Genomic DNA, 26,528 nt, shown 5'->3' with positions numbered 1-26,528 from the left:
ACAGGAGCTTACTAAAACTATGAGGAACTGAGTGTCATGATGGAACTGAAGCTGTGTAGATAAAAGTTTGTTAGAGAAATAAACGAATGTAAGAGCATGGTGTACATAGATTCTTTTCCCTCAGATAACCCCACGCCTGACATAGAGTCTTCCTCAGGACTCTGAGAGGAATCTTCTCAGGGCAGGCCCCTGGGAAAATTCCGTTACTATAGAATATGGCGTTTAAGATGTTTAATACTCCAAGGTTTTTCATGACAACAAGACAGATCTGCTCCTGATAGCACCAATTTACTTTATAAAAGGATGTTGGGCACTGAAGAAACTCCATTTGGAGTTTGTTTTCACTGTGGCAAGGATAGCCATTTGGGCAAGAAACCGCTCTTGCTTTGACTGCTGATTGTGCTGTACAGACAGGACAAGTGGGGCACAGGAGAACAACTGTGGAACTCTGTCAAGGCAGGGGGGTCCTTCGGCATTCCCACTTCACAGAAGAGTCTGCCAGATATTCTGTAGGACACAGAGAAAAGTAACTGACAAACTTTGCCAATACAAGGTGGAAAAGTTTTTCAAATTTCCTGCTTCACTGAAAAGTCCGCCAGATATTCTAGGCTGAAGATGGGTGCCCCAGTGTTGCAGAGGAACCTTGGGTGACTCTCCAGGCAACCAGATGTCTCTGTTGCTAGGTAATATTACATCTTTCTGTGGCCTCTGATGGAGCTAAAGACTAAATAGTTATAGTTTTCTTTAGTTATGATAGAAAGTAAATGAAGTATAAAACTTTGGAATCACAAGATGGAGAAAATGGAGTATTTTCTCTGAATTTACTAAATACAAATGGACTGCATATTGTAAATGTAATTCTTACTTGATAACTGGTTGTTTATAGTTTTACTATGTTAAAGTTAAAATCTTTCATTTTATTTAGACAAAAAGGGGGAATGTGGAATATTAGTTTAAAATGTGTTACATTTGTTTATGCTGTGGAATATTTAATGATGCAAAGATGTGTTGCATTTTTTTTTTTTTTTTTTTTTTGATTTTTCAAGACAGGGTTTCTCTGTGTAGTTTTGGTGCCTGTCCTAGATCTATGTAGACCAGCCTGGCCTCGAACTCACAGAGATCTGCCTGCCTCTGCCTCCCAAGTGCTGAGATTAAAGGCGTGCACCACCACTGTCTGGCATGTTGGATTTGTTTAACTCTGTACTTTGCCTGTCTAAAACACCTGATTGGTCTTTTAGTAGCCAGTAGCTAGGCAGGAGAGGGGGGGTAGGCAGGGCTGCCAGGCAGAGAGAATAAATAAAGAGAGAAAAGAAGAGGAGGGAATAGTGAAAAATCGAGGAGAGAGGATGCCAGGGGCCAGCCACAGAGTAAGAAGGACAGAAGTGTATGTAGAATAAAGAAAGGTAAAAGCCCAGAGGCAAAAGGTAAATGGAATAATTTAAGAAAAGCTGGCTAGAAACAAGCCAAGCTAAATCCTGGCATTCATAAGAAATAATGTCTCCCTGTATTTATTGGGGAGCTGGCCCCTCAAAGAGCAATGAGTAAAAAAAAAAACCAACTACAAGGAAGAGTGGGGCCACTGTGAGAGAGACCTGTAGGGGAACCCCCAGAGCGGCTCTCATTCTGTGTCCAGCCCAGGTCAGGTCTTCACCGTCTTTCCTAGGACACGTGCACACAGCACATACAGCACCCTCCTTGATTCTGGAAATAGGGTTATGTGTCTACCACTTGCCTGACACTGGCACCATGAGATTGGGTGGAGAATGGAAGTATGTGCTCTTTGGGTCATCATTTTGAGTTCTGATGGCTACACAGGAAATATAAACTCTGAACCCCCAGAGCCCAAGCCCTGTCTCTGTTTACTCCTGAGGCGTGGGTGATACTGTGACTTTTGGCTTCTTTGTGGGGAGTATAAAGAGGTGAAATCTGGGGGCTGGAGATATGATAGCTCAGTGGTTCTATTGCAGAGGAGCAGATTTGATTCCCATTACCCACATGGTGGTCCACAACCATCTGTAACTACAGTTCTAGGGGATCTGATGCCTTCTTCTGACCTTCAAGGGCACTAAACATAGACATGGTACACAGACATACATGCAGTCAAAACACTCACACATAAAATAAATCCAAAAAAATTTGAATAAAAAGTGGCAAAATCTGTGGAGGCCTGGTGGTGTACCTCTGAGGATATGGATGGGAAGTCCTCTGTTGAGGACTTGCATAATTTAAATGCGTGAGCTGCATGGAAGGTGAACTCTGTTTAAATAAGGTTATACACACTCATACAGGCTGCTCAACAGGAGACATCCTCCATACTACCAGGAGGAAGAACATGGTCATTCTGTTCTCTCATTTTCTTTTCTGATGGCACAGGATGAAGGTCAGGCTGGATTTCTACTCACCTCAGAACTTGGGATTGGAAAAGGGAACCTCACCCTGTGCCTGCAAGAAATTTGGACTGAAGACAAGTGATCTTGTGTGTATCTGGAAGCTCACAGCTGGGAGTGGGGGATCTGCAGACACATACGACCTTCACAGTGAAGCCGGTTGGATGGAGGTAAGGCTGTGCTCAGCAAGGCCACGATGGAAGCTATGCTCCAAGTTCTGTGGGGCAGCCAGGAAGTTCTCTAGCTCCCCAACCCCAACAGGGGCCACACAAACCTTCCTGAGGAAATTAAGCTTCTGTTGAGGTTTGGGGTTAAAATAGATTTTGTCTGGGCAGGGGTGTCCAGTCTAGAACATACCTAGGAAATCCAGGTATGAGTTTTGAAGGAGGAGAGAGCCCAGATCAGCACCCTTGTTGGTAAGTGAGGCTAAGAGGGGGGTAGCCCAGTACCCCACAGAGGCTACTCCAGGTCCTCAAGGTAGTTTCTGTACCTTGCTGTCTTGCTTTGAGCTGACCTGACCTTACACCCCACACTGAGCTGAGCATCTATTCAGGGGTCATTCATGAAGCTGAATAGTGAATGCTTAGTGTGGTGTATCACTTAGGGTCACTGTGAGCCAAGAAGCGAACAAAGCCATTTCCAAACAAACCCAGCATGTTTGCTAAGGACCTACGTGGGCCTTTGTGTAGGCACCGTCATTGTATGAGAGGGGTCTGTAGGTCTGATACTTGGCCCCTTCTCAAGAGTATACGCATTAATAGCAGAGTAGGAGAGGGTGGTGCATGAAAGGTACAGAAAGGACTTGCGCTTCAGAGGAGCAGGTGGTGGACACTTGTCATGAGCTCAGCCTTTGCAATCCCTGGAAAGCCCAGGATTTGGCATCATGGTAATGTGATGGGAAACCAAGAATCCCAGCACAGGCCACTTGTAAATGACCTTGATCCCACCTGAGGCCCTTTCCATGCTTTGCCTCCTTTTGACCATCAAGTAAAATATAGCAAGAACTTTGATCACTTTACCACTGACTGTCCTGACTTAAGACAGGAGAGTCAGGCAGAACCCTAGGCATACAGCAGCTCACACCCTCAGTTTCCTACCAGACAGAACAGGTGCCTCAAGAGGGAGGGTTACTAGCCTAAGATCAGGCCAGGATCAGCCCAAGGCTGTTAAGAGAGAGGTTGGTCCAGCTACCAGGTCTGTTCTGTTTCCAGTTCAACATATGGGTTTCTCTGATGGGGAAGCTAGGTGTTGTTTATATGTTTCTAATTTTTCATTAGAAAAATCATAAGTGAATTCTGTCAGTGAGATTATTACTAGTTTGGGCAAGTCTGGCTCTGACTCCTGGACTGAGAAGCTGGACAGTTCCCAACTACCTACCACTCAGTAGCTGTTGTGTTTGTCTTCTGGTGTCTTCGGTCTCCAGCCATGCTGTATAATACTCCCCAACCTGACTGCCAGCTATGTGCAGGCAGGCGCGGCCGCACCACCTTCCGAAAGGAAGGTGGTGGAGCCAGGAGACTAGAAGAGAAGAGATATGAGCTCCACGTGCTCCTGCAGGGCAATTGCGGGACTGCTTTTCTTGCCCACGAGTCAGGAGTTGCTCTGAGGTGTCACGCAGCTCTATACCCTGTGCACAGAGTGGTATGGGTGCTAGCTGTCCAAATAAAAGCATTAGACTGATCTATGGCTCTGTTTCTAGCTGGGTGGGGTGGGCGTAGAGAAGCATCTACGTGAAAGGCTGTAATCTAGTTAGGGTGCACCTCTTTGTGTGGTGGCTCCTCCGAAGGTCCTCCCTAGTGGTTAGATGGACAGCCAAGTCATGGAAGCTGACCATCAGCTGGACTTCAGAATTCATGTTTGTATTTTCCAGGAAGAACATTCAGATCCAATACAGACCAGAAAACAAAACAAAGCAAAACATTGACTTGGTCTCCAGGCAGATGGCGCTGGAGAGAGACCCGGGTTTGGGATATCCCTCTACACCATCAGTGAATTCAACATTTACCTTCCTGCCCACTGTGGGTCCCAGGAAGACCACTCTTCTTCCATCCTTTATGTGCAACAAGGTGGCAGGCGGCAGCAGGCCACAGCTACACGTTTTGCAGCATTCAAAGCCCAGGACTGGTGATTCCTACAAAACAAACTGTCTACCTGTGACCCCAGAGCCGGGACTGGAGCCTCCTCTCTGCCCCGTTCCCCCATCTGCAAAGGGCAGAACTTTAGGGCCTTTCCCAGGCTTTGCAAAAGGAACTGCTCTTTGGCTTCTCCAACATGTTATTTTGGTATATGTGGTGTGTTTAGAGGCAGGGTCTCTGTAGCCCAGGCTGGTCTCGAACTCATGATCCTCCTAAGAGCCAGTGGGACCACCACTCACGTCTTAGTTTCCTCAGATTTCTGCTGGAGACAAGTGGAAAGCCCAAAGTGACCAGCTGTCGCCCTGCGGGAGCGGTGGATAGTGGGACGGAGGAGAAACAGGTCCGGTTGCGACTGCGCAATCCATCAAGTAGCCAAACCCCGCCCCCGAGCGCCGTGGCCCCGCCCCTCTGAGTTGCTAGGGGAAGTGACGTCACAGCGCGATGGCGGCGGCTCCTTTAGGCAGCTGAAGGGGGATTTAGGCCCGGAAGATCCGAGTCCATCCGCGGCGGGGAGAGGGTGAGCGGGGCCGGCAGGGGCCGGAGCAGCGGCGGCGGCGCTCGGACTGTCCCATCCGCCCCGTATTGAGGCGCTGAGAGCGACGGGGCAACCAGAAAGCGATGGTGAAAGCGGGGCCGTGAGGGGGGCGGAGCCGGACCGGACCCGCAGTAGCGGCAGCAGCGGCGCCGCCTCCCGGAGCGCAGACCCAGGAAGCGGCCGGGCGGGCAGTAGCGAGCCGCACCGCCGCCATGGAGCTGAGGGTCGGGAACAGGTACCGGCTGGGCCGCAAGATCGGCAGCGGCTCCTTCGGAGACATCTATCTCGGTGAGGCCCGGCGCCATCGAGCACCCAGGAGCCGTGCGGGCCGGCGGGCGGGGTCCCCGGCAGGCCGAGGCCTGCGCCGGGCCCCAGTGGACACTCGGCCGCCCGGCATCCCCGCAGTCCGAGGACCCGGGCCACCGGCCAACGCCAACGGCCGCCGTGCGAGCGCGGCCGGGGGGCTGGGCGCGGCGGGCTGGAGGGGGGGCGGGGAAGGGCTGGGGGCCGAGTGAAGGGGACAGCTGGGCTTGGACTGCGGGGCCGTGGGGGTAGAGCTCGGAGAGAGCCCGGGGAGTGGTCGGGGGCCCGAGGGACGGGGGCAGCGGGCCTCGGAGAGACGTGGGGGGGCGTCGGAGGGCGTGGGAAAAGGACGGCGGGCCTGGGCGGGGGGCTGTGTTGGCGCCCAGCCAGGGGGCAGCGGGGCGGGGGAGGGGAAAGCGGGGCGGGGAGGGCAGCGGGCGGGGGGTGGGGCCCCAAGGGGGCAGGGCCTGGGCTGCAGGGCCGGCGTCGGCATCCTCCCCCACCTAAGGTCACCGCAGTAAACAAAGGCCATGCCCTACTCCTCAGAGGGTCTGGTGCTGCCCCCCACCCCTTGAGGGTAAGCCTGGATGTTTTGATGTGTGGGGAGAAATGTCAAAACAATCTGAATGTAGTGTGGAGGTGGGGAGTGTCCCAGCCAGAAACGGGGAAATGACGGGCTGATTTCTAAGGGTTCTTGTGGCTGTCTGGGCCTGCCCTTTTCCACAGTGATGTCTCCGGTTAGCTGACCTGCTGAAGGCATCATCCACACTCTCGTGGCTGTCACCTTACTCCCAAACAGGACAGAAAATGTTCCTTTTGAGCTAGGTCCCTTCCTGGCCCTTTGGCCTCGGGTTGGTTGGGGTCTTAAGTATATGCTGAACATCTTAAGTTGACTACTGGACACCCGGAAATCAACAGGAATGACATTTGGATTAGTGCAGGCACAATCGGTGTGAAAAGGTTGGCCGACTAGAGGGGAGGGAAACAGTGTGCAAGTTCTCAGGACTTGACTCTGAGAATTCTCAGGGTAGACTTGAGAATCCTAGACTTAGGATTAGACTGTCCTGGGTTATGTCAGACTTAACAGTGAGAGAATATGCACATATATACATGTAATTACAGGTTTTCCTTAACCCCGCTTGTTGGGAATTTTAAAATGAAGATTTCCCCCTGCATTTCTTAGTGGAATTGTAAACCATTCCAAAACCCTTGAACTTGAGATCTTCCAGCCTTCTGGTGATGAGCATCCTGAAGATGGTTGCCTGTTAGAGGCAAACATGCTCTGTTGAGTAGCCCATCTTCTGCAGTTGTTTGTCTGTTGTACCTGTAATGAAGAGTCAGGAAGAAGCAGTGCTTTAGGCCTTGCCTTTCAGGCCGCTCAAGTTCAAGAACTTCCTACTCTAGACTGCTAGGACCTTGACTGCTGTCAGTGTCGGGTGAACAACTGGCCTATGTGGGTATTGATAGGTATTTATGGTGCCTGGTTAGCATACAAGATAACCCTGCTATGTGCCTCACCGGTGCTTTGAACCAGTACTTCTTGCCATAGTGGCCTGATTAGTAAAATATGCTTTAGAGGTACTTGGGGTTTGCTTATTTAAATATTTATAACCAAGTAGTCAGCCAGATGCCTTCTCGGCAGTGTTTGAGAGTCAGAGTGCTGGGTAAATGGGAGATGTTTGACTTATTTATAGAACAATAGATTTTGGCAGAAGTTTAACCTCAGGATAAAGGAGCTATACTGAAAAGCCAATCCATTAGCCACCCTTTCATGGGCATAGAAAATAAGTATTTTGAAACTTTTTGTTCCCTGAGATTTTTGCCAAGCAGTTTTGTACTTTCTGAAAATTGATTCTAACAACCAAACTGTGATGTAGTGTCACATGCCATTCAGAGATGTGAACTCTTAGAGAGGGCAGGCTCTGTCTGGGAATGCAGCTTAGTCAGTCATGTCCCTTCAGCCCCCACCTGGTTCCCGCAGCCTCAAAAAAAAAAAAATTGACCTCCATCCAGAGCAGTGGGACATCAAGGGAAGGAAAGAGGGTTGAGAGACTGTTTTGAACCACCATGTACACATCCTGCCCAGGGTCTTCTGCAGGCATATGGGTGGTGGCACTTTGACATCTACTAGCTTAGGCAGAGCCGGGCACACAGCATTTGATCATGTGGGCTAACCTTTTCCAGGGAGTTCTATTTTGATGACCCCTCTGATGTGTTCTAAGGTGGATCACTGGGATCCTAGGGTTAGAGTCCCTGGCTTGCCTGTCTGTTATGGTGTGTGGGGTTTTTTGTTGCTGCTTTTTGTTTTAAGACAGGATCTCACCATGTAGCCCTTGCTGGCCTTAAACTCAGAGATCTGCCTGTCTCTCTGCCTTCCGAGTGCTGTGTGCTGCCATGTTGGGCCCAGAGTGTGCCTCTTGCGTGGGATTAAATACTGCCAGGCTTTTTCTGTCACCCTTGGCTCTCAGCCCTCATTACTGTCCTTTCAAGCAACACCCTCGGGGAACTGAAACATGAAATGGGTGATTTGGAATAAGATGGGCTAGAAAGGCAGATCTAAAGGAAAGTTTCAAGAAAGATAACCTGAAGACCATGGGATGGATTGACTCCATCCATACTATAGTTTTCTACCATTAGTTTGAGGAGCCAGTTGAGCATGAGTAGAGTTGGATCGTCATCTTGAAGTCTGTGTGACCTGCACTCTAGTGCAAGTGTAATTGAAAACACTCCTAACTGTCCCGCTTTGCTGTTCCTCATAAAGCACTTCGTTCCTCCAGTGGGGTCCCCCTGTTGTAAGCCTGGCACTTGGGGCTTTGGATTTCTTCCTGAGGTTTCTGTGATTTAAAATGTGTAAGACTGTGGTCATTAGACCTGTTCCCATGCCTTCCCTTGTGGCCTGTGCCAAGAGGCGGCAGGAAAGTCTGTAGTGGCAGTAGTGCCCTGCCAGCTTATTATTCACGTCTTCTGTAACACCACCTCTTCAGAGGGAAGCAGCATCATGAGTCCGTTTGATTGTCCAAGTTTTAGAAAGTCCAATCTCAGTCTTCCACTGTCTAAGCCAGCCAGATATGGAGTGTGCCACTGCCCACATACCTGTAGATGACCCCTGGGCAGGATTTATTTGCTGGTTTAAGCAGCCTCTCTGCCCTGTCTTCTCCTGGCATATGTTGCTCTGGAGCTGATATTTTTGAGGCGTTGGAAAACAGTAGAAAGCCCTTTGGCTTTTGCTTGGACTGTGCCTCTTGATAACTTTAGTTTCTTTTTTAATTATATGTGAATGAGTGTTTTGTCTACATACTGTTACTTTGTGAATGCAGTGCTCGTGGAGGCCAGAAGAGGGCGTTGGATCCCCTAGGGCTGGAGTTAGAGACTGTTCTGTGCAGCCAAGTGCTCTTAACTGCTGAGCCATCTCTCTAACCCCTTCTTGATAACATTTTTAAACAGAGCCCATACTCTGATGTTGACTTTGTTCTCCACCCCAAAGAAGCCAGAGTATCTTAAGGAGGAGCTTGTAGAGTGGGCTAGGCTGGGGTCCAGGTTGTCCAGTGGTGTGTAGTAAGCCAAGGTCTGTTCAGTTGCACAGTATAGGCCCAGCCTACAAAGTGCCAGGTGCGGGAGAGGCAGGGCAAGCATAAGCTACTGGTTTGGCCCCTGCTTTTCATCCTTATTTCATCTCTGGAAGCAAGGAGGAAAGTCTGAGGATGTGATTTGTAGAATGGAGGTTTCTTGCCCACTGTATAAATTGGTTCCTCACCCTTCGTTCCAGTTTCTCTGTGCCTCAGCTGCCCATCTTTTGATGGTGGTCAGATTTTATGACGTGCTTAAGCATCCTTTAGGAGCTAAAACTTGGTAACATTTTCATCTTTTTACCTTACAACATTGAAGGGCTTCTGAACAGTGGTGGGCCATGAGAATGGTCCAATCTCACTATGACTTTCAACAGGAAAGATGCCTTTAAAAGAAATTGTGTGTATGTGGTGTGCTTGTATGCATGTATGCTTATGTGTGTCTTCTTCAGTCCCTTTCCACTTTATATATTGAGGCAAGCTCTCTTACTTGAAACCAGAACTCTACAGTTTGGCTCACCGAGTTAACCAGCTTGCTCCAGAAATCCAGTCTGTGCTTCCTGAATGGGGATAACAAAAGGGATGCCACACCTAACTTGCATAGGTGCTGAGGATCCAGACTCTGGTCCTCATGCTTGGGTAGTCAGTGTGTTATCTACTGAGCCAGACATCAAAGAACTAAATTTACCCATGTTGGAGGAAAGTCAAGGCTGAAGTCCTTGTGCTACCCAAAAAAGAACTTGATATTCAGAAAGATTTCACATAGTTCTGACAGCATACACACACACACACACACACACACACACACACACACACACACACACACACACACACACATATACAACCTTGCAGGGCAGATCTGGACTGAGACAGTAATGGTGGGACCATACCTTGACCAGGTCTGCTTAATTATACCTACTTTTCCCCTATGTTTGAAGTTCTAGGAGGGTCCATCCTGGGCTTAGCATGCTTACTGGGTGTAGCAGCCCAACATGTTTGTAGATGTCATGTAATCAAAAACTAGTACACCTTTGGACCTCAAGTCAATACTCTAGTGATAGCCTGGCGGGGTGATCACTGGATCCCTTTTTGTTGTTCTTCCCATTGTGATTACATTGAATAAACCCCCTTTTCTATGTTTTATTATTTGTCTTTTTAACTGGTGTGTTGGAGATGGGTGGCTGAACCTAGATATTTGGGGATACTATTATCTAGGCTTAGTCCCTAAAAATTGTGGTAGCATCATTGTAGCTTTCAGAGCCCCCATCCTGCAGTGCCTTTGGGCCATGGCTTGCTTCTGCTTTGGAATGATGTTATTCTGATAAGTAGCAATGATACCCTGTGCCACTCTGCTGTCATTGCCCTGTGAGATGACCTTTGCCTTGCTGTTAGATGGCTCCCCACTTCCTTGTTAACGTGATTATTTTTTGGTTTTTATTTTTAGGTTTTGGGTTTTGGGTTGTTGTGTTTTTCTCTTTATTTTTCAACAGAGTTTCACTGGCTGTCCTGGAACTCAAACTGTAGACTAGGCTGACCTTAAACTCACATAGATGCCTGCCTCTGCCTCCCAAGTGCTAGGATTAAAGGTGTGCACCACCACTATCACCCAGCTGGGTTTTTTGTTGTTTTTGGTTTTGTTTTGTTTTCGAGACAGGGTTTCTCTGTGTAGCTTTGGAGCCTGTCCTGGAACTCACTCTGTAGCCCAGGCAGGCCTCGAACTCACAGAGATCCACCTGGCTCTGCCTCCCAAGTGCTGGGATTAAAGGTGTGCACCACTACTGCTTGCCTGGCAAGATGTATTTTTATGCTGCGTGTTTTGCCTGCTTACATGTCTGCACCACATGCATACAGTTCCTGAGGAGGCCTGAAGAGGATATTGAATCCCCTGTAACTAGAGTTACAGTACGGTTGTTAGCTGCCATATGGATACTGGGAAATAAACCAAGGGCCCTCTGGAAGAACAGCCAGTGCTCTTTTAACTGCTGGAGTGACCAGCATCTGGGCTTGTCATTCAGTGTTCTTTTCCTGTCCCTAGACAGAGTGATGTTCTGGGTTAGGTTCATGTGATCCATCAACCTTTATGGACTGTTCAACTTGAGGGACATAACTTTGTTTTTTCTTTCTTTCTCTCTTAATTTTTGTGTCATGTCCTCTGTAAGTGGAGTTACAGGTAGCTGTGAGCCATCAACTAACATTGTATATCTAAACACAGTCCAGCCTCTGCCTTAGCAAGAGAGTTCTATCTTCAACCATCCAGGATTGTTAACTGCATGTAGATATTGCTGCTGTTAAGATAACACAAACGATAAATGTTTTTGGGGGGTGGTTTTGGTTTTTTAAAATTTTTTATTTGATTTGTATGTGAGTATGGAGTGTGAGTGTTCATGTAGAAGTCAAGAGGACAATTTGTGGAGGTCCTGTCCCCTTCACCATGTGGATTCTAGGAGTTGAAATCACTTTGTGAAGCTTGGCACAAACACCCTTAAAACTAACGAACTGTCTTGTTGCTGGCCCCTAAATAAATGTTTTTGCCTGTTCTGTTTCTGAACCCCTGATTCCAGTGGCATCTTTTAGGTACTGGTGTCTTCCTGGTAGCATTTATCAGACTTACGTATGGTAGAGAACCAGGTAGTGTAAATTCAATCTTTGTAATAGTACTAAATCGCTGCCAGAATTCCTAGGTCCTCCTTTCTCCTGTGTTGGGCCCAGTAGCAATGTAAGGTCTGTACTGAACAAGCATGCTAATGGGGCTCAAGAGGTGCAGCCTGCTGGGATGGTGGGACAGAACTACAAGACTGCAAACTAGTGAGTCTACATTGCCACCCACCCATAACATAGACACAAGTTGGAGTTGCTTAGTCCTTCTACCCAGAAGTCCGTGGAGGAGGCCTTTTGCTGTCCTCATATGTATGCATGTCCTGTGTCCAGCTGCTCCTCTCCTGCTAATTATCGGACTCAGTGCAGCCCTCTTCATAGGTTCTACAGGCTCTTGACACAGTATGTGGCATTGGCTCCATGAAAAAGTGTAATTCACAGTTGTCAGTGGTCATTTGTTCCCAAAACAGAGTATTCCAGGGGTGATTGTCAAGGCATGAAACTATAGTAGCCACAGAAGAGTAAAGCTAGCGGTATATTCCACCTTTCTTGAAGGTCCTGATCCAATAGGCTCTTGGCCTCAGGCTGTCCTGTCCCTGTGGACCTGGCAGCTGGCAAGGGTGGTATGCTGTCCCCAGAGAATACTGCTTTGGGTGCAACGAGTCACTGACGTAACTGGTGAAGTGAGTCACCATTCCTCTTGGCGGGCAAGTTCAGCTCAGAGTCCAGGTCCTTAAAAGAACTCAGAGGTCATTTTTCATCTACAAGTACATTGTAGATGAAGTCACTTTTTGGGTAAATGGATAGGCTGCCCTGCCTGTAGGCAAGAAGAATAAGATCTATTGCTTATTACTAGTGTTCCAAAGAGTTTTTGTGGAATAGTAAGTGGAGTTCTTAAACCTAGAATGGTTACTGGCAACTATTAGATCCAGTTATTCTTACAAATCTGCAGCATTGGAGATAAGCTTTAGGCCCACGTGTTCTGGAAACAGCCATCTGACAAACCAAAATGACTTGTGTCTATGGTTCTTGGGTGGACACCCAGACAGAGTTGTTAACATTAGGGTGTCCCTATGCCTTACCCCACCTTCAATCTGAGTGACTCATTAACCATTTGTTTCTTCAGCTCCCTGTGAAACTCTTGCTGACCCCTCCCATCTCAGTTGACAAGAGAAAGTGAGTCACCAAGAAGTAGCCAGGCTGCTCAGTCCACAACTTATCTACCCAGGGTAGACCCGGGTCATGTGTGGTTGTATCAGGCTCTGGGGAAGGCCATGTTACCTTTTCCTGGAAGTGCTTTCTACTAGAAGCAACCTGTCAGGCAGAAAGGCCAATGTGGTACAGTAGGCTGTTTTCATCCAGAGCTCCTGGATGTACCATGTGGAGGCAGAGGAAAATCCCAAGCAGCTTGGGCCAGGTAGACTGAGGAACACTTAGGTGGAAACCTGAAGGAAACATGAGAGGGACACACTTATAAATAAAACCATCTTCTTGTCTCCAAACTCCTAGGCTCTAGTCACCATAGCGTTTGTCACAAACTATAACAAAAACTATGTGCCATGCTTCTATTGCAAAGGCGGAACTGACCAGGGTTTAGGAAGAGAGTCCATTCTGGTCTCTTGTCCCTAAGAATGGCACATGCCTTTAATCCCAGCATTTGTTTGAAAGACAGAGATAGGCAGATCTCTTGAGTTCAAGGCCAGCCTGGTCTACAAACAAAGCTGGGGGAAGGGAGGCATACCCCTTGGTTTAGTTGAGGATCTTTGCCAAGCCTGTGATAGTTTGGTTAGAGATGACTCCTGGAGTCATGAGGGGATTGAGACTATTTGAGAACTGATGAGAAACTGTTAAGATGTGTGGGTAGATGTCAAGCCTGTCTGGCCTGAGGCTTGAAGGAGAGAATAGAGTAAAACCCATCTCTGCTCTCTTTGGGAGACTCAAGCACATTCCAAAAGGCCTTTCAAAGCAGCACAGAAGCATCCTATTACTTTGGTGCGCTGGGTGAGTCGAAAGATTGGTGCCAGCAACTCTGGTGACTGACTTATAAGTGCAGTGGGTATAGGGTAGAAATGGAAGGTGGGATACCAAATAGATTTTCCTATGTATTTTTTTGAGTAAAGATAGCTTTCTGTGTTGGTCAGCCAGCAGTACAATCTCTTAATTGGAAGTAAAGAGCATCTGTCATTTGGTCCATCTCAGGAAACTCAGTGCAGTAAGACCTAGGGTGTGGTTCACAGGCAGGGTTTTGGCCTAGCCATGTGCAAGGCTTCTGGATTCCATCCCCAGCACTTGTTTTTTCTGCAGCAAGCATTGGGTTATGTGGTAGACACGAAATGATGTATATAATTTTCTTTCTTTGCCAAGGTACGGACATTGCTGCAGGAGAAGAAGTTGCCATCAAGCTTGAATGTGTCAAAACCAAACATCCTCAGCTCCACATTGAGAGCAAGATCTACAAAATGATGCAGGGAGGAGGTAAGGTTCATTGGGGTTAAATGTCTGCCCGTAGCCTGGCTTACAGGTACAGAAGACCTTACCCAAGAAAAAGAAGCATAGTCTTGCTTATTTTGCTTAAAAAACTAACTTTCTTAGCTTCCCATTAGATGATAATGTCTGAAATGTGGGTTTTGTGAAAGGTTCAAAATAAACATACCAGTAGTGCTGCCTGTCACATCACAGTGCTTCCTGCTAGTTGGCCTCTTCTGGGCCACATGCTTTCCTTAGAACTAGAGAGTAGTCCCATCAAACTCTCTGAAGCTCGTTTCCTCTTGGATAGGAATTTTGAGCGTGACTTCTCTGACTCTCCCAGCTAAGTAAAACATCACCCCAAGACCTTGGAGTACTGGAGCCAGTGGTGGGCCAGTCTCACTTCTAGAATTCTGGGAACTTGTAAATAAATAGTATGACCAATAGAGCAGGTGCTCTTATTTGAGGCTTTCAAGACCGTGAAGTCTCCTATCCTAGATGATGGGGCTGAACCTTCAGAAGAACTCACCAGCAGGGTTAGGATCAGGGTTCTTCTGAAGGCATAGCCCCATGTCCTCTGATAGGAGCCTGCTTTTGGCAGGCTTTATACCTGAAAAGTGGCCATACTTCGTGGTCCTTTTTAGCAGAAGCCTCCATAGTGCCATGGTAGTTGGAACAGGAAGGAGAGAGAGTGTGCGTGCGCACGCACACTACCACCCCTTGTGACAGCCACCCTCTTTCTTTTTTGCTTTTCCTTTCAGATCTTTTGCATATGTGTTAATGGTTTCTATGTGTGTCTCTGCATCTGTATGTTTCATGTGTTCTTTCTTTGACTCTCTTTCTTCTGTTAGTTTGTTTCATCCTACTCAATTTTACTGGTTTCATTTTTATCTTATTGTCTCAAAGGGAGGTCAGCAGAGGCCCAATCCTATACACCTGCCCTTTGGCATCATCCTCCGTACGACAGCCTTCTTGGGGTGTTAGGGACTGGCTGCATAGCTTTTGTAACAAGGAGAGTAGAACAGTATGACATAGGTTTGGTCTTTTCTAGGAGCTCAAAGGATTGTAGTTCTGAGACTGCTAACCTAGAGTGCCTAAGGCGGGGAGAGGCAGCCTGATAGTGATCAGAAAGGAGTATAATGTACTCCAAACAGGTCTCCAGCTTCAACATCACTGCCATTTGCTGTGGAGCATCCTAGGTGTCAGTTGCTCTCCCTGGTTATGATGATTGGATGTCCTGGATGGTGCCAGGTACCTGCTGGTAGATAGCATTACTTCCTGTGTTGGGTCCTCAGTCATTTGCCCACATCCCTTCTCCAGACTGTTAGAACTCAGACAAGATTCAGAAATGGGTATTATCCTTTCTTGGTGTTTGAATGCTGTTCCTCAGGCTTTGGTCAGGTTTACTCTTGTTGCCTACTTACTTGATGCCCTGCAGATCTCTGTTTTAGGAAACATGATATGCCCAGGGAAAGAATGTTTTGGCAGTGTTTACTATCTGAGACTAAATGGAGGTTGACAGATGCAAGATGGGGGGTTACACTTTGCTCAGAAACCACAAGGTTTTGCCAGAGAGCAAAACCTTGTCATGTCATGTTCTCTGTATGTGGGTAAATATGGATTGCTGTGCTACCTTCTGAAAGGAACAAGCACCTCTTTCATTGTCCTGATCTTGTTTACATTGGCTCTGGCTGTGCCAAAAAGAAAGCATAGAATTAAGTGACTGACTCCAGCATGAGGTTTATCTGGAAGACTTGTAGGTGCTAGTAGTGTCACAGTGTCTGGTGAAGCTGCTGTGCTGAGTGGGAAGCAGCTTTCCATAGGATACAGACTGGAACCTGAGCACTCAGCCTGAGGATGTGCTCTTGCTCTTGCAAGCTTTCTCATCTGCTTTTCTTGGACTACCAGCCCACAGATAACTACACAGAAACTTCATATCAATTATAAAAGCTTGGCCATTAGCTTATGCTGGTCCCACCAGCTTTTATAACTCAAATTAACCTGTTTCTATTCATCTATGTCCTACCACGTGACTCAGTTACCTCTGCTCTGAATCATATGTCTGACTTCTTCAGAGTCTCCTTGGTGTGTCTCTGGCCTAATCTGCAGGCACCTAGATTCCTCCTGCTCTTCCTGTCTTTCCCCAGAAATCCTCTCTCTCCTGCTTAACTATTGGCCATTCAGCTCTTTATGAAACCAATCACAATGACACATCTTCACACAGTGTAAACAAATATTTTGAAACGATGTGCCCCTAGCACTTCCACCAGTCCAAAATCTAGTCAGTACAATAGTTTAAAGGTGAAATACTAGGAAGAAACTAGAATTCAGTGTCAGTAAAAGTCTTGAATAGTTGGTGAGTTTTTGTCAACACCTGGTGCTGCCAGATAAGACCTAGCAGCTTTATTAACTGTTTATTCCATTTCTGATATATCCCAAAGTACATTGAGACTACACCCTCCTTCAGTAACTCCTCAGCAGAAAACATTGAAGAGTTTACAGATGCTTTTGGTAAATGTTAACAGGGCATTTTGTGGGGTGGGAGAACGGCTCTTTGTGATAGGATCTGGGTAGGAAAATACTGCAATTTTTCTCTTTTGGCCTTTTTTTTTTTTTTTTTTTTTTTAAAGAAAATGGCCCCCAAAGGGATTGGTACTATTAGGAGGTGTGGCCTTGTTAGATGAAGCATGTCACTGTGGGGGCGGACTTTGAGGTCTCTTTTGCTCAAGCTTCCCTCAGTGTGACAGTCAGTCAAGTACCTGTTGCCTGCATGATGTAGGACTCTCAGCTCCAGCACCACATCTGCCTGCATGCCACCATGCTCCCCACCATGATGATAATGGACTGAACCTCTGAACTATAAGGTAGCTGCCCCAATTAAATGTTTTCCTTCTAAGAGTTGCCTTGGTCATGGTGTCTCTTCACAGCATTAAAAAAACAAACTAAGACTGTCTGTTGCCCTGGCTGGACTGGAACTCATTTCGTAGACCAGACTGGTGATCTTCCTTCCTCTGCCTTCCAAGTGCTCAGATAAACTTGGCAGTGTTTATCTTCTGTCTTTGGCTTTTTGTCAAGGTCTCAAATTCACAGTCTTTCTGCTCTGCCCCTTGAGTGTTAGAGTTAATGTTCTGGACCACCATGCCTGGCACATAATTAGTCTTGAACCATTGAATATCACTAGAGACCGTGCAGCATGTAGGTGAATTCGATGTTGGAGTAAAAGATGCCTGTGATCCCTCACTGCCTTGTGAAAGTTCCCAAAGTCCCACTGTGAAGCCACGTGTCTGCCTAGTCTCTCCAGCATATCTCCACTGGCCTTGCTTACACATTCTGTTTGCCGTGATTGGGGTGTGTTGGGGTTGTTTGGGAGTGCTAGGATGAAGCCAGGACTGTGCCTGTGCTAGATAAGCGCTGGACAACTGATCTGCAGCCTCAGCCCTGCTGTTTTTCTTTCTTGTCCTCCCATAAGAAATTTGGTTTTCAAAATCTAAATAACATTACTTAGAAATATTTGACAGGTTTAATAATTTTAAAACTGAATTGCTAAAAATGTAATGAATTTTTCTATATGAATTAATTCTAAGTGCCCACATTTACATTGAAATACTTTTCAAATCACAGTGGAAAGCACTTGCCAATGCCTATGTTTTCTAGTGTCTGGCCCCAGTTACTTATTTTGGCATCTTAGACCCCCGTAAGGTTAAAGCATCCGTGTTCATAACTGTCAGCAGAGTGGGGGTAGCTCATCCCCAAGTCATGGCACAGACAGCACTTAGGTTTTTTCTTTAAATGGCTGATTTCATTTGTTCCCGAGCAACAAAACAAAACAAAAAAAAAGCAGTAGGTAGCAGCACTTTCCAGGCATGGATCTACTTTGGGTTCTGGATTTTGCTAGCATGAATGACTGGCTTCAGAGTAGCCATGAGCCTGTAGCTGGAAGGTTCTTCACCATGCTTTATCAGGAACCTTCTCCTAATTGGTTTTATAGTCACTTGCTTCCTAGGCTTCACCACTAGTTAGTTTGTGGCAGTTTGCTGAAGGTAAAGTGCACCACAAAAGACATTCTCGATCTTTTCCAGCCAGGGATCTGTGAGCTCAGGAATCCTTTGCAGTGACTGTATTTTATCCAGTCTCCAAATGCCATGGATTAACAAAAACACTATTATTCCCCATTGAAAAGGAAAGTGCTGGGCTGGAGAGATGGCTCAGTGATTGAGCACTCACTGGCTTCTTCCAGAGGTCCTGAGTTCAATTCCCAGCAACCACATGGTGGCTCACAACCATCTGTAATGAGATCTGGTACCCTCTTCTGTCCTGCAAGGATACATGCAGACATTACATTGTATATATAATAAATTTAAAAGAAAGAAAGAAAAGGAAAGTGCTGCCATCTATCACATATCCCCCCAGCTGTTAAGTACATCAAGACACCATGGCATGCATCCCTCCTAAATAGCAATTTGCTGTTAATGTAATGCAGTCATGCTACCTGCATCTTTTGTAGCCTTTTGACAATATATTCCTAGAACTTGTTTGCATGTGGTAGAAGTCCCTAGAATAAACATAGAAGAAATTAGGGGTTTTGTTAGCTTAAGATCAAAATAGCATCAGTTAGGCTAGAGAGATAGCTCAGTAGCCTAAAGTGCAAGCAGGATGTGGTAGTATGTCTCTGCAGTCCCAGCACTCCTATATGGAAAGTGGAAACAGGAGAATCACCCAGAAGCTCACAAGCCAGATAGATGCCCTAGAGTGCACAGACCAACACCAGAGACAGAGAGGCTGTACCTCAAACAAATTCCCAAAAAAGATGTCTTCTGACCTTCATGTACACAATGTGGTAAAAAACAACAACAACAAAAAACACATATGCACACATACAGATTAAACATGTAAAATATGGTCAGTTTACTAGTTTACTTCACCAACAATGGTTATAAAATGTAATTTAAAAATACCATTTATGGTAGTGTACACCTTAAATATTGTCAACAATGTAATTTTTTAACTTTTATTTTTAAGATTTATTTATTTAATGTATATAAGTGCTCTCTCTGCATGTATGACATTATGCCAGAAGAGGGTATCAGATCCCACTGTAGATGGTTGTGAGCCACCATGTGGGTGCTGGGAATTGAACTCAGGAACTCTGGAAGAACAGCCAATGCTCTTAACCACTGAGCCATCTCTCCAGCCCCCACAATGTAATTTTTAAAAATACCATTTATAGTAGCAAACTAGGAAGTATTACATAGGGTATTTAGGAATAAATTTTGAGATAGGCTGATGCTCTGCGGAAAGTTAAAAGACTATTAGAGGACATAAAGGAAAGCTTGATGTTAGTTCTCTCATAATGTTTTTAATGTTAAATGAAATTCCACTCAGAACATAACAACCCTCCTTTTCTTTTCTCTCTCTTTCTTTCCATTTTTGAGACAGGGTCTGTCTATGTAACTCTGGCTGTCCTTGAACTCAGAGAGATCCACTGCCTGTCTTCTGACAACTGGGATTAAAACTGTGTACCACCATTCACATCTTTTTTTTTCCCCCTTAATCTGTATGTATGGGTGTTTGCCTGTATGTGTGTGTGTGTACATCACATGTGTTGGTGGTGCTTGCAGAAGTCAGAAGAGGGTGTTGGATCCCCTAGAACTAGAGTTATGCATGGTTGTGAACCACTCTATGGGTGTTGGGAATCAAACCTCAATCTTCTTCAGAAGCAACCAAGTGCTCTTACCTGCTGAGCCATATCTCCAGCTTCCTCCATACCATCGGCAGCTTTTTTCAATTTTTTTTCATACAATATATGTTGATCATATTGTTTTCCTTTCCCCATCTCCTCCCAAATCTTTCTCACCTCCCAACCCAATTTCATGTCTTTTTTGTCTTTCAAAGAACAAAAACTTAAACAGTTAACAAAACAGAAACACAGGGGGAAAAAAGTGTGGAGTGTGTTTTGTGTTGGCCAGTTATTCTGGGCACGTGGCTGCCCTTGGAGAGAGTGGTTGATACACCCAGTAGTAACACTACTTTGGAGAAAACTGGTTTTGCCTTTCCCAGCAGGTGTCCCAGGGAAGAGCTTCTTGGTAAGGATGGATGGGAATGTTTGTCAACTTCCCCTTCTCAGTGCTGGGATCTCGTCTCATTTGAACCTGTTTAGATCTAGTCCAAAGGCTCTTAGAGAACAGGATGACTAGAATTCAGAGAGGAAAGTGAAAGGGCCAAGATTAACAACAGTATTCATGAAGAAGAGGAGCAGTTGCCTGAAAATGTCACTGCTTGCCCTAGAGCTGTGGTGATTAAAGCTGTTCTGGACACGGGCAGGGCCTGGTCCCAAGCTTTTTCAAGTGTTCTTCCCATTGAGGAGGGCCTATACTACTTGCTGTGGCTGGTTCCAGGACTAGGGCAAGAACTTGGAACATGTGGAACAAAAGAAAGTACCCTTCCTCCCTTAGTGACAGAACCACGCTGGGAGGATGTGGGAGGACACAAAAAGGCATGCCTCCTGGCCAACTCTGAAACAGGACTTCAAAACAAATGATGACAGGAATGGGTTAATTGGAGAGGGAATGAAAACTGTTGAGTGTTTTGGGATATTTGTTTGCACTGACATTCCAAGATTTCCAATAAAGTTAAACCTTGAACCATAGGGGCGCGGGGTCAATGATTGGCTGACCGGAATTAGCCAAGATAATGTTGGAGGGCCAAGGTAGTCAGATAGAAAGGTACAAGAAAAAGATTGGAGAGGTTTTGAGGGCTTTTTCCAATGTGGAAGTGTGGAGAGGCAGGGTCATCTGCTCATTCGTCCATTGCTCTTTGGATTGACCAGGTTTTTACCCCAGTATCTGACTCCCGAGTTTTATTTAATAATGGGACAACATATAAGTAATTGCTTTATCTGGTGCCTGATGTTGGATGCCATATGTAGTCAGATTTTTTTTTTTCAGCTACCAATCCCAAATAATGGCATGGAGACTTACTAATTATGAAAGCTTTGCCTTAGCTTAGGATTGCCTCACTAGTTCTTATAACTTAAATTAACCTGTTTCTGCCATGTTAGCTCGGTTACCTCCCCTCTGTGCCTTATGTCCAACTTCTTCAGTGTCTCACTGGCTTCTCCTATCACCCCTAGATTCATCCTAAGTTCCCCTCTCTGCCCAGAAGTCCCACCTATTATTCTCCCCTGCCTAGCTATTGGCCATTTAGCTTTTTATTAAACCAGTCACAATGACACGTCCTCACACTGTGTAAAGAAATATTCCACAACAGTTGAGTCCACTGCTATGAATATAGCCATGTTTCTCTCCAAAGAAAATTACAGCTAAGAAGGGCTTTACTCCCAAGTAATTGTGGTTGCTTTGTGTAGCTATGGATCTCACTTGGTACTCTTGAGTTCTTCAGGAAGGAGCTTTTATGCAGGACTACTGGGGATAGAACACCATTTGTGTGGGCAGTTTGTTGTACACTAATGTAATTATCTTCATGATTCTTGCACCTGAACTGAATCTGGATTTCAGATACCTGCCTGCTTCATTTTCCCATTTCCACTGATGGCTTGAGCTGAGCCTGCAGCACAGTACACTAAGGCTCCTGTTTACTTTTGCTCTGCTTCCATATTTTCTATTGCTGTCTTGAGTTTATTGGTCTTTGCAATGTTTAATCTGCTTGGTGTTTTTTCAATCTTAGACATTACAGTTTTCAACCTTTGGTATGAGAGAGAGTTTTTCTTTCCTTTAACTTTGTTTTTTTTTTTCCCGAGACAGGGTTTCTCTGTGTAGTTTTGGTGCCTGTCCTGAATCTCACTCTGTAGACCAGGCTGGCCTCGAACTTACAGAGATCTGCTTGCCTTTGCCTCCCAAGTGCTGGGATTAAAGGCATGTGCCACCACTGCCTGGCCTCCTTTAACGTTCTTGACCTGGAATTTATTTATATTTAATTACAACTTTTTTTTTTCCTTCTGCAATACTGGGTTTTGATCTCAAGAGTCCCTCACATGCCAAGCAGGCATTCCACTACTGTGCTACATCCCCATCACTTTTTTGTTTGTTTTTATTTTGACACAGGGTTTCAATAAGTTACCCAGGCTGGCCAGGAACTCACTCTGTAGCCCTGACAAGCCTTGAACTTGTTATTGTGATCTTCTTGCCAAAGTTTCCTAAATAGCTGGAATTACAGTCCCTTGGCATACTTTAACTTTTAATGCTCATCTCTACCAGTTCTAATTTGTGGGCTCACATGCCTTACTATGTCTCATAACCTTTGGATGCCAGACATTGAGAATCTTATCCCCTTTGTGTTCAGTATTTCTGTCTTGCCCATTCTTCCTCCTGTTGTTTCTAGACTGAAGTCAAGTTACATTGGTCTGTTTTGTTTTGTTTTGAGGACAAGGCTTCTCTGTGTAGCCTTGGCTGTCCTGGAACTCTGCTCTGTAGACCAGGCTGGCCTCAAACTCGCAGAGATCTACCTGCCTCTGCCTCCCAAGTGCTGAGATTAAAAGCATGGATCACTGCCGCTCAGCTTGATTCTGTCTTTTATGGTGACACTTGGGCATGTGGTGGTTGTCTTTCAAACATCAGCATCATCTTCCTGAGGTTCATGTTTTATCTTACCTCTCTTGAGTTATTTCAGTACAGGGGTCAGTTGGGTCTCTTAACTTCATCACTGTTAGAAGCAAAAATGATTTCTGCATTTCAACATTTATTATTATTAAGACAAGGTCTCAATATGTAGCATTGCACTTTGACACTTTTACAAGGTAATAATAGGATCTCTTTATGACTCAAGGGTCGGGAATAGTTTCATAGAGAAAAATACTGAGAACAAGCTGGGCAGGAATGATGACATGTCCCTGTAATCCTGGCACTTGAGGTAGCAGAAAAGACTGGAACTCAAGTCCAGACTGGGGCCACAGTGAGACCCTATCAAAAAAAAAAAACCCGAAAGCATTACTCACCACAAGAAGATACTTGCCTCACATAAAACCATTAAACTTTTTTTTTTTGGGGTCACAAAATATGCTTGAGCATTTCAGAAAAGAGAAACAGACATGGTGGTTGTGTTCATAAAAGACACAGTGGTCAGAGAGAATCATTTTTTACACTAGGTACAAGTAGGGAATGGACAAGTAGCAGAATGTCCAACAACAGGGCCCTGTTCATTGCTGTTATCATCTCATATGTCTTGTACAGTTGGATAATTTGTACTTAAACACCACAGCAAATGTGCTTATAGGTGTATGTTCAGAGATTAAGAAGGAATTCCATGTGTTACAGTGGACATATATAAGAACATACTTCACAGTGCCATTTATAATAGGAAAAGCAAACCTAAACCATCTGTCTTAGGGTTTATGTTGCTGTGAAGAGACAACATGGCCATGGCAACTCTGATAAAAGAAAGCATTTCATTGGGGCTGGCTTAGAGTTCAGAAGTTTAGTCCATTGTCATCATGGTGGGGAGCATGGCGGCATACAGGCGGACATGGTTCTAGAGAGGTACTACATCCAGTGCCAAGAGCTCTATATCTGGGATTGGCAGACAGCAGGAAGAGGGTGAGACACTGGGCCTGGGATCGTCTGAGACCTCAAAATCTGCCCCCAGTGACAGATTTCCTCCCAACAGGGCCACACCTCCTAATAGTGTCATTCCCTATGGGCTTATGGAGGCCGTTTTCATTCAAACCACCACACCATCCAAATGACAGGTAGGTAGTGAGAGATTGTGGAATACTGGTTATGAGAAATGTAACAGGGCTGGAGAGGTGGCTCAGAGATTAAGAGCACTGACTGCTCTTCCAGAGGTCCTGAGTTCAATTCCCAGCAACCACATGGTGGCTCACAACCATCTATCTATAATAGGATCTGATGCCCTCTTCTAGCATGCAGGTATACATGCAGAACATACATAAAATATGAATAAAATAAAATTTTTTTAAGAAGAAATGTTACATAGCACACACGAGGGAGGTCTGAATGGCAAGCACGGGTGACAGAAGGTGGCTGGGATATAGAAGCTCCTGTTAGGAATATACTAGGTATCCTGTTAGGTCCCCAGTCTCGATTACTTTAATATTTAGATATTTGTTGTATGGGTTCTCAAGTAAGATGTAAAAAATACTTTGAGATAATGAAGCTTTTTTTTTTTTTTTTCCTAAATGGTAGGATCTCACTGCAAACATCTAAACTCATAATGAAGCTCCACTAAATGCTTCACATGGAAGGAAAGAGAGGCCCTGGGCTCATGACAGAGCCAAAAGTGGAGCATGTATGATAAGAGCCAGTGACAGTGTCTGGAGCTCACTAGACCACATGCTCTGGTAGGCAGAGGAGAACACGGGGCATCTTGTAAAGCTTGTCTCTCTGCAATGCTTGCTCTTTGACCTGAACAAAGCTTCTGTGTGCATTCTTGTTCCTGGCAGTCTTCATGAGCAAGTGCTCTTCGCTTTTTCCTGAGCATCTTTGTGTGACTGTTGTTAGTCATCCATGTTCTTAGATGAAATATTTTTCTAGGTTGGCTTTTTTCAGATCTGGCATCTTGAAAGCATCCTTGAGCTCCTTCCCTTATTGGGAGTTCTGGGTTGTTTGGTTTACAGTTGTTGTTTTCTTTTAAACAGGGTCTCATTACATAGTCGAAGGTGCAGAACTCTGGATTCTACAGCTCCATCTCACAAGCACATCTCCTCACCCAGTTGGTTTCTTTATGTTGGGTTTGTCCTGTTCTCCATACTCTGTTCTACTGGTTGGTGTGTTTAAAGTCCGTATGAATCTCTAAGAAATTTTCATTGTATTTGCTTTTCCCTCATCAGTATCAGGGAAAAAAAGGAAATACTTTTTTCTCTCTTCTACAACCCATGGTAGATGTTTTTCTCTTCTGTTTTCTCAACATTAGGTTCCAGTCTCACTGGTGGAGCTATGACTTCCAGCTGGCTTCTCTGGACCTGTCTTACCTCATGTGCTTTTTCTTTCCATGGATGCTGATGTTATGAAATTATCTCATTTGCTGTTACTGCTTGCTTGACTCTTGCCAGAGTTTGCTCTGTGTCAGGTGTTACTGTATGTGGCTTAATCACGAGTGGACATATTTGAGGCAAGACATTGCCAGGATCATCTGAACCCCTTGAACACCCATACCCCCAAACTCAATTCACTAAACATCTGTGTCGTGTCGAATAGAGATGATCTGATGCCTGGGCTGAAGTCCTCTGTTTGGTTTCTCTTTCAGTGGGCATCCCTACCATCAGATGGTGTGGGGCTGAGGGGGACTACAATGTCATGGTGATGGAGCTACTAGGACCGAGCCTAGAAGACCTCTTCAACTTCTGTTCAAGGAAGTTTAGTCTCAAAACTGTCCTGTTGCTTGCTGACCAAATGGTAAGCACCCCTGTTACTGAAGTGCACAGGTAGTATAGGTACTTGGCATGTGCTTGCTGGCTTGATAGAATAAATTACTGGGTTACATTTGGCATGGTGGTATGTCCTTTTAATCCCAGTACTCAGGAGGCAGAGACAGGCAGATCTTGGTGAGTTCATGGCCAGCCTTGTCTACACAGCAAGTTCCAGATCAGCAGGGTGCTACATAGTAAAACCCTGTCTCAAATAAAGAAGTTACTGGGTTGCCAATTCTCCATTATTATACCCATTTTTGCATAGAAAGGGGAATTTGTTTAATGTTGGCCTCAAGATTAGAGGCCAATTTTTAGCTTCTCAAGTGTGTCCATATTGAATGGACTTCCCATTTCTCTCAGGGAGCTCACATTTGAGTGGTAGCAACTCTTGAGTGGTTTCCATGAAAATCTTGTTTATGGCTCATGCAGAGTTTAGCTGATAACAGACCATTGTCTGGTAGTGAGTTGCCACTTTAGCCTGCTCTCTTTTCTACTCCCATGGGAACCAAGGAGAAGAAATGTCTGGGCCTGTGGGGGGATAGAGGGCTAATGATACCTTGAGAGATGACCACCCTAACTGAAATCTCTGTGCTTTCCAGAAAGCAGAGAATGTGTAATGTGAGCCTCACTGCCAAGCAGCCTCCTTTTGCAGCACAAACCACTATGGGATTCAGTCTCACCGTTGTTTCTGTTTGTAGATAAGTCGTATTGAATACATTCATTCGAAGAATTTTATCCACCGAGATGTGAAGCCAGATAACTTCCTCATGGGGCTGGGAAAGAAAGGCAACCTGGTCTACATCATTGACTTTGGTCTGGCCAAGAAGTACCGGGATGCCCGCACTCACCAGCATATCCCCTATCGAGAGAACAAGAACCTCACAGGGACGGCACGCTATGCCTCCATCAACACGCACCTTGGCATTGGTGAGCCCTGACATAGGGTGCAACACTTGACCTAGTGTATCTTTAATATGTCCATCCTTATAAGGCTTAGGGGAAGGTCCAACTTACTTAGCACTAGCCTGGGGTTATGAGCCAGTTTGGTGATGGAGGCTGTCAGCCAGCCTTTATAGCAGACAAGCAGATTTGCACAGCTGCTGGAGTCTTTATGAAGTTTTATTTCCATTTTCTTTTTTTTAAAATTTTTTTTTTTTTGGT

At 45.5% G+C, this 26,528-nt stretch overlaps 1 protein-coding gene and 1 long non-coding RNA gene across 6 annotated transcripts in view; one reads left to right on the top strand and one right to left on the bottom strand.

Annotated features, from left to right (window-relative positions):
• Window positions 1-272: 272 nt before the first annotated feature.
• Window positions 273-4,139, bottom strand: LOC107402538 (uncharacterized). Its single transcript, XR_013042012.1, has 2 exons — window positions 3,765-4,139; window positions 273-507 (listed from the first exon to the last, which is right to left on the bottom strand). It is a non-coding gene; the product is annotated as an uncharacterized LOC107402538 (long non-coding RNA).
• A 790-nt stretch (window positions 4,140-4,929) lies between these two features.
• Csnk1d (casein kinase 1 delta) overlaps window positions 4,930-26,528 on the top strand; it is a 36,953-nt gene continuing 15,354 nt past the window's right edge. Inside the window, exons 1-4 of one of the 5 annotated variants that reach the window (XM_076543947.1) lie at window positions 4,930-5,345; window positions 13,886-13,996; window positions 25,205-25,353; window positions 26,066-26,294. In XM_076543947.1, the coding sequence (XP_076400062.1) occupies window positions 5,270-5,345; window positions 13,886-13,996; window positions 25,205-25,353; window positions 26,066-26,294 (565 nt within the window). In that variant the 5' untranslated portion in view covers window positions 4,930-5,269. The remainder of the gene's footprint in view (window positions 5,346-13,885; window positions 13,997-25,204; window positions 25,354-26,065; window positions 26,295-26,528) is intronic. The other 4 variants (XM_076543948.1, XM_076543949.1, XR_013042010.1 and 1 more) reach the window with 4 other exon arrangements.

This window comes from Peromyscus maniculatus, chromosome 8, assembly GCF_049852395.1.
Source record: "Peromyscus maniculatus bairdii isolate BWxNUB_F1_BW_parent chromosome 8, HU_Pman_BW_mat_3.1, whole genome shotgun sequence".
Classification (NCBI taxonomy): domain Eukaryota; kingdom Metazoa; phylum Chordata; class Mammalia; order Rodentia; family Cricetidae; genus Peromyscus; species Peromyscus maniculatus.
This window is presented reverse-complemented; position numbering and strand designations above follow the sequence as displayed.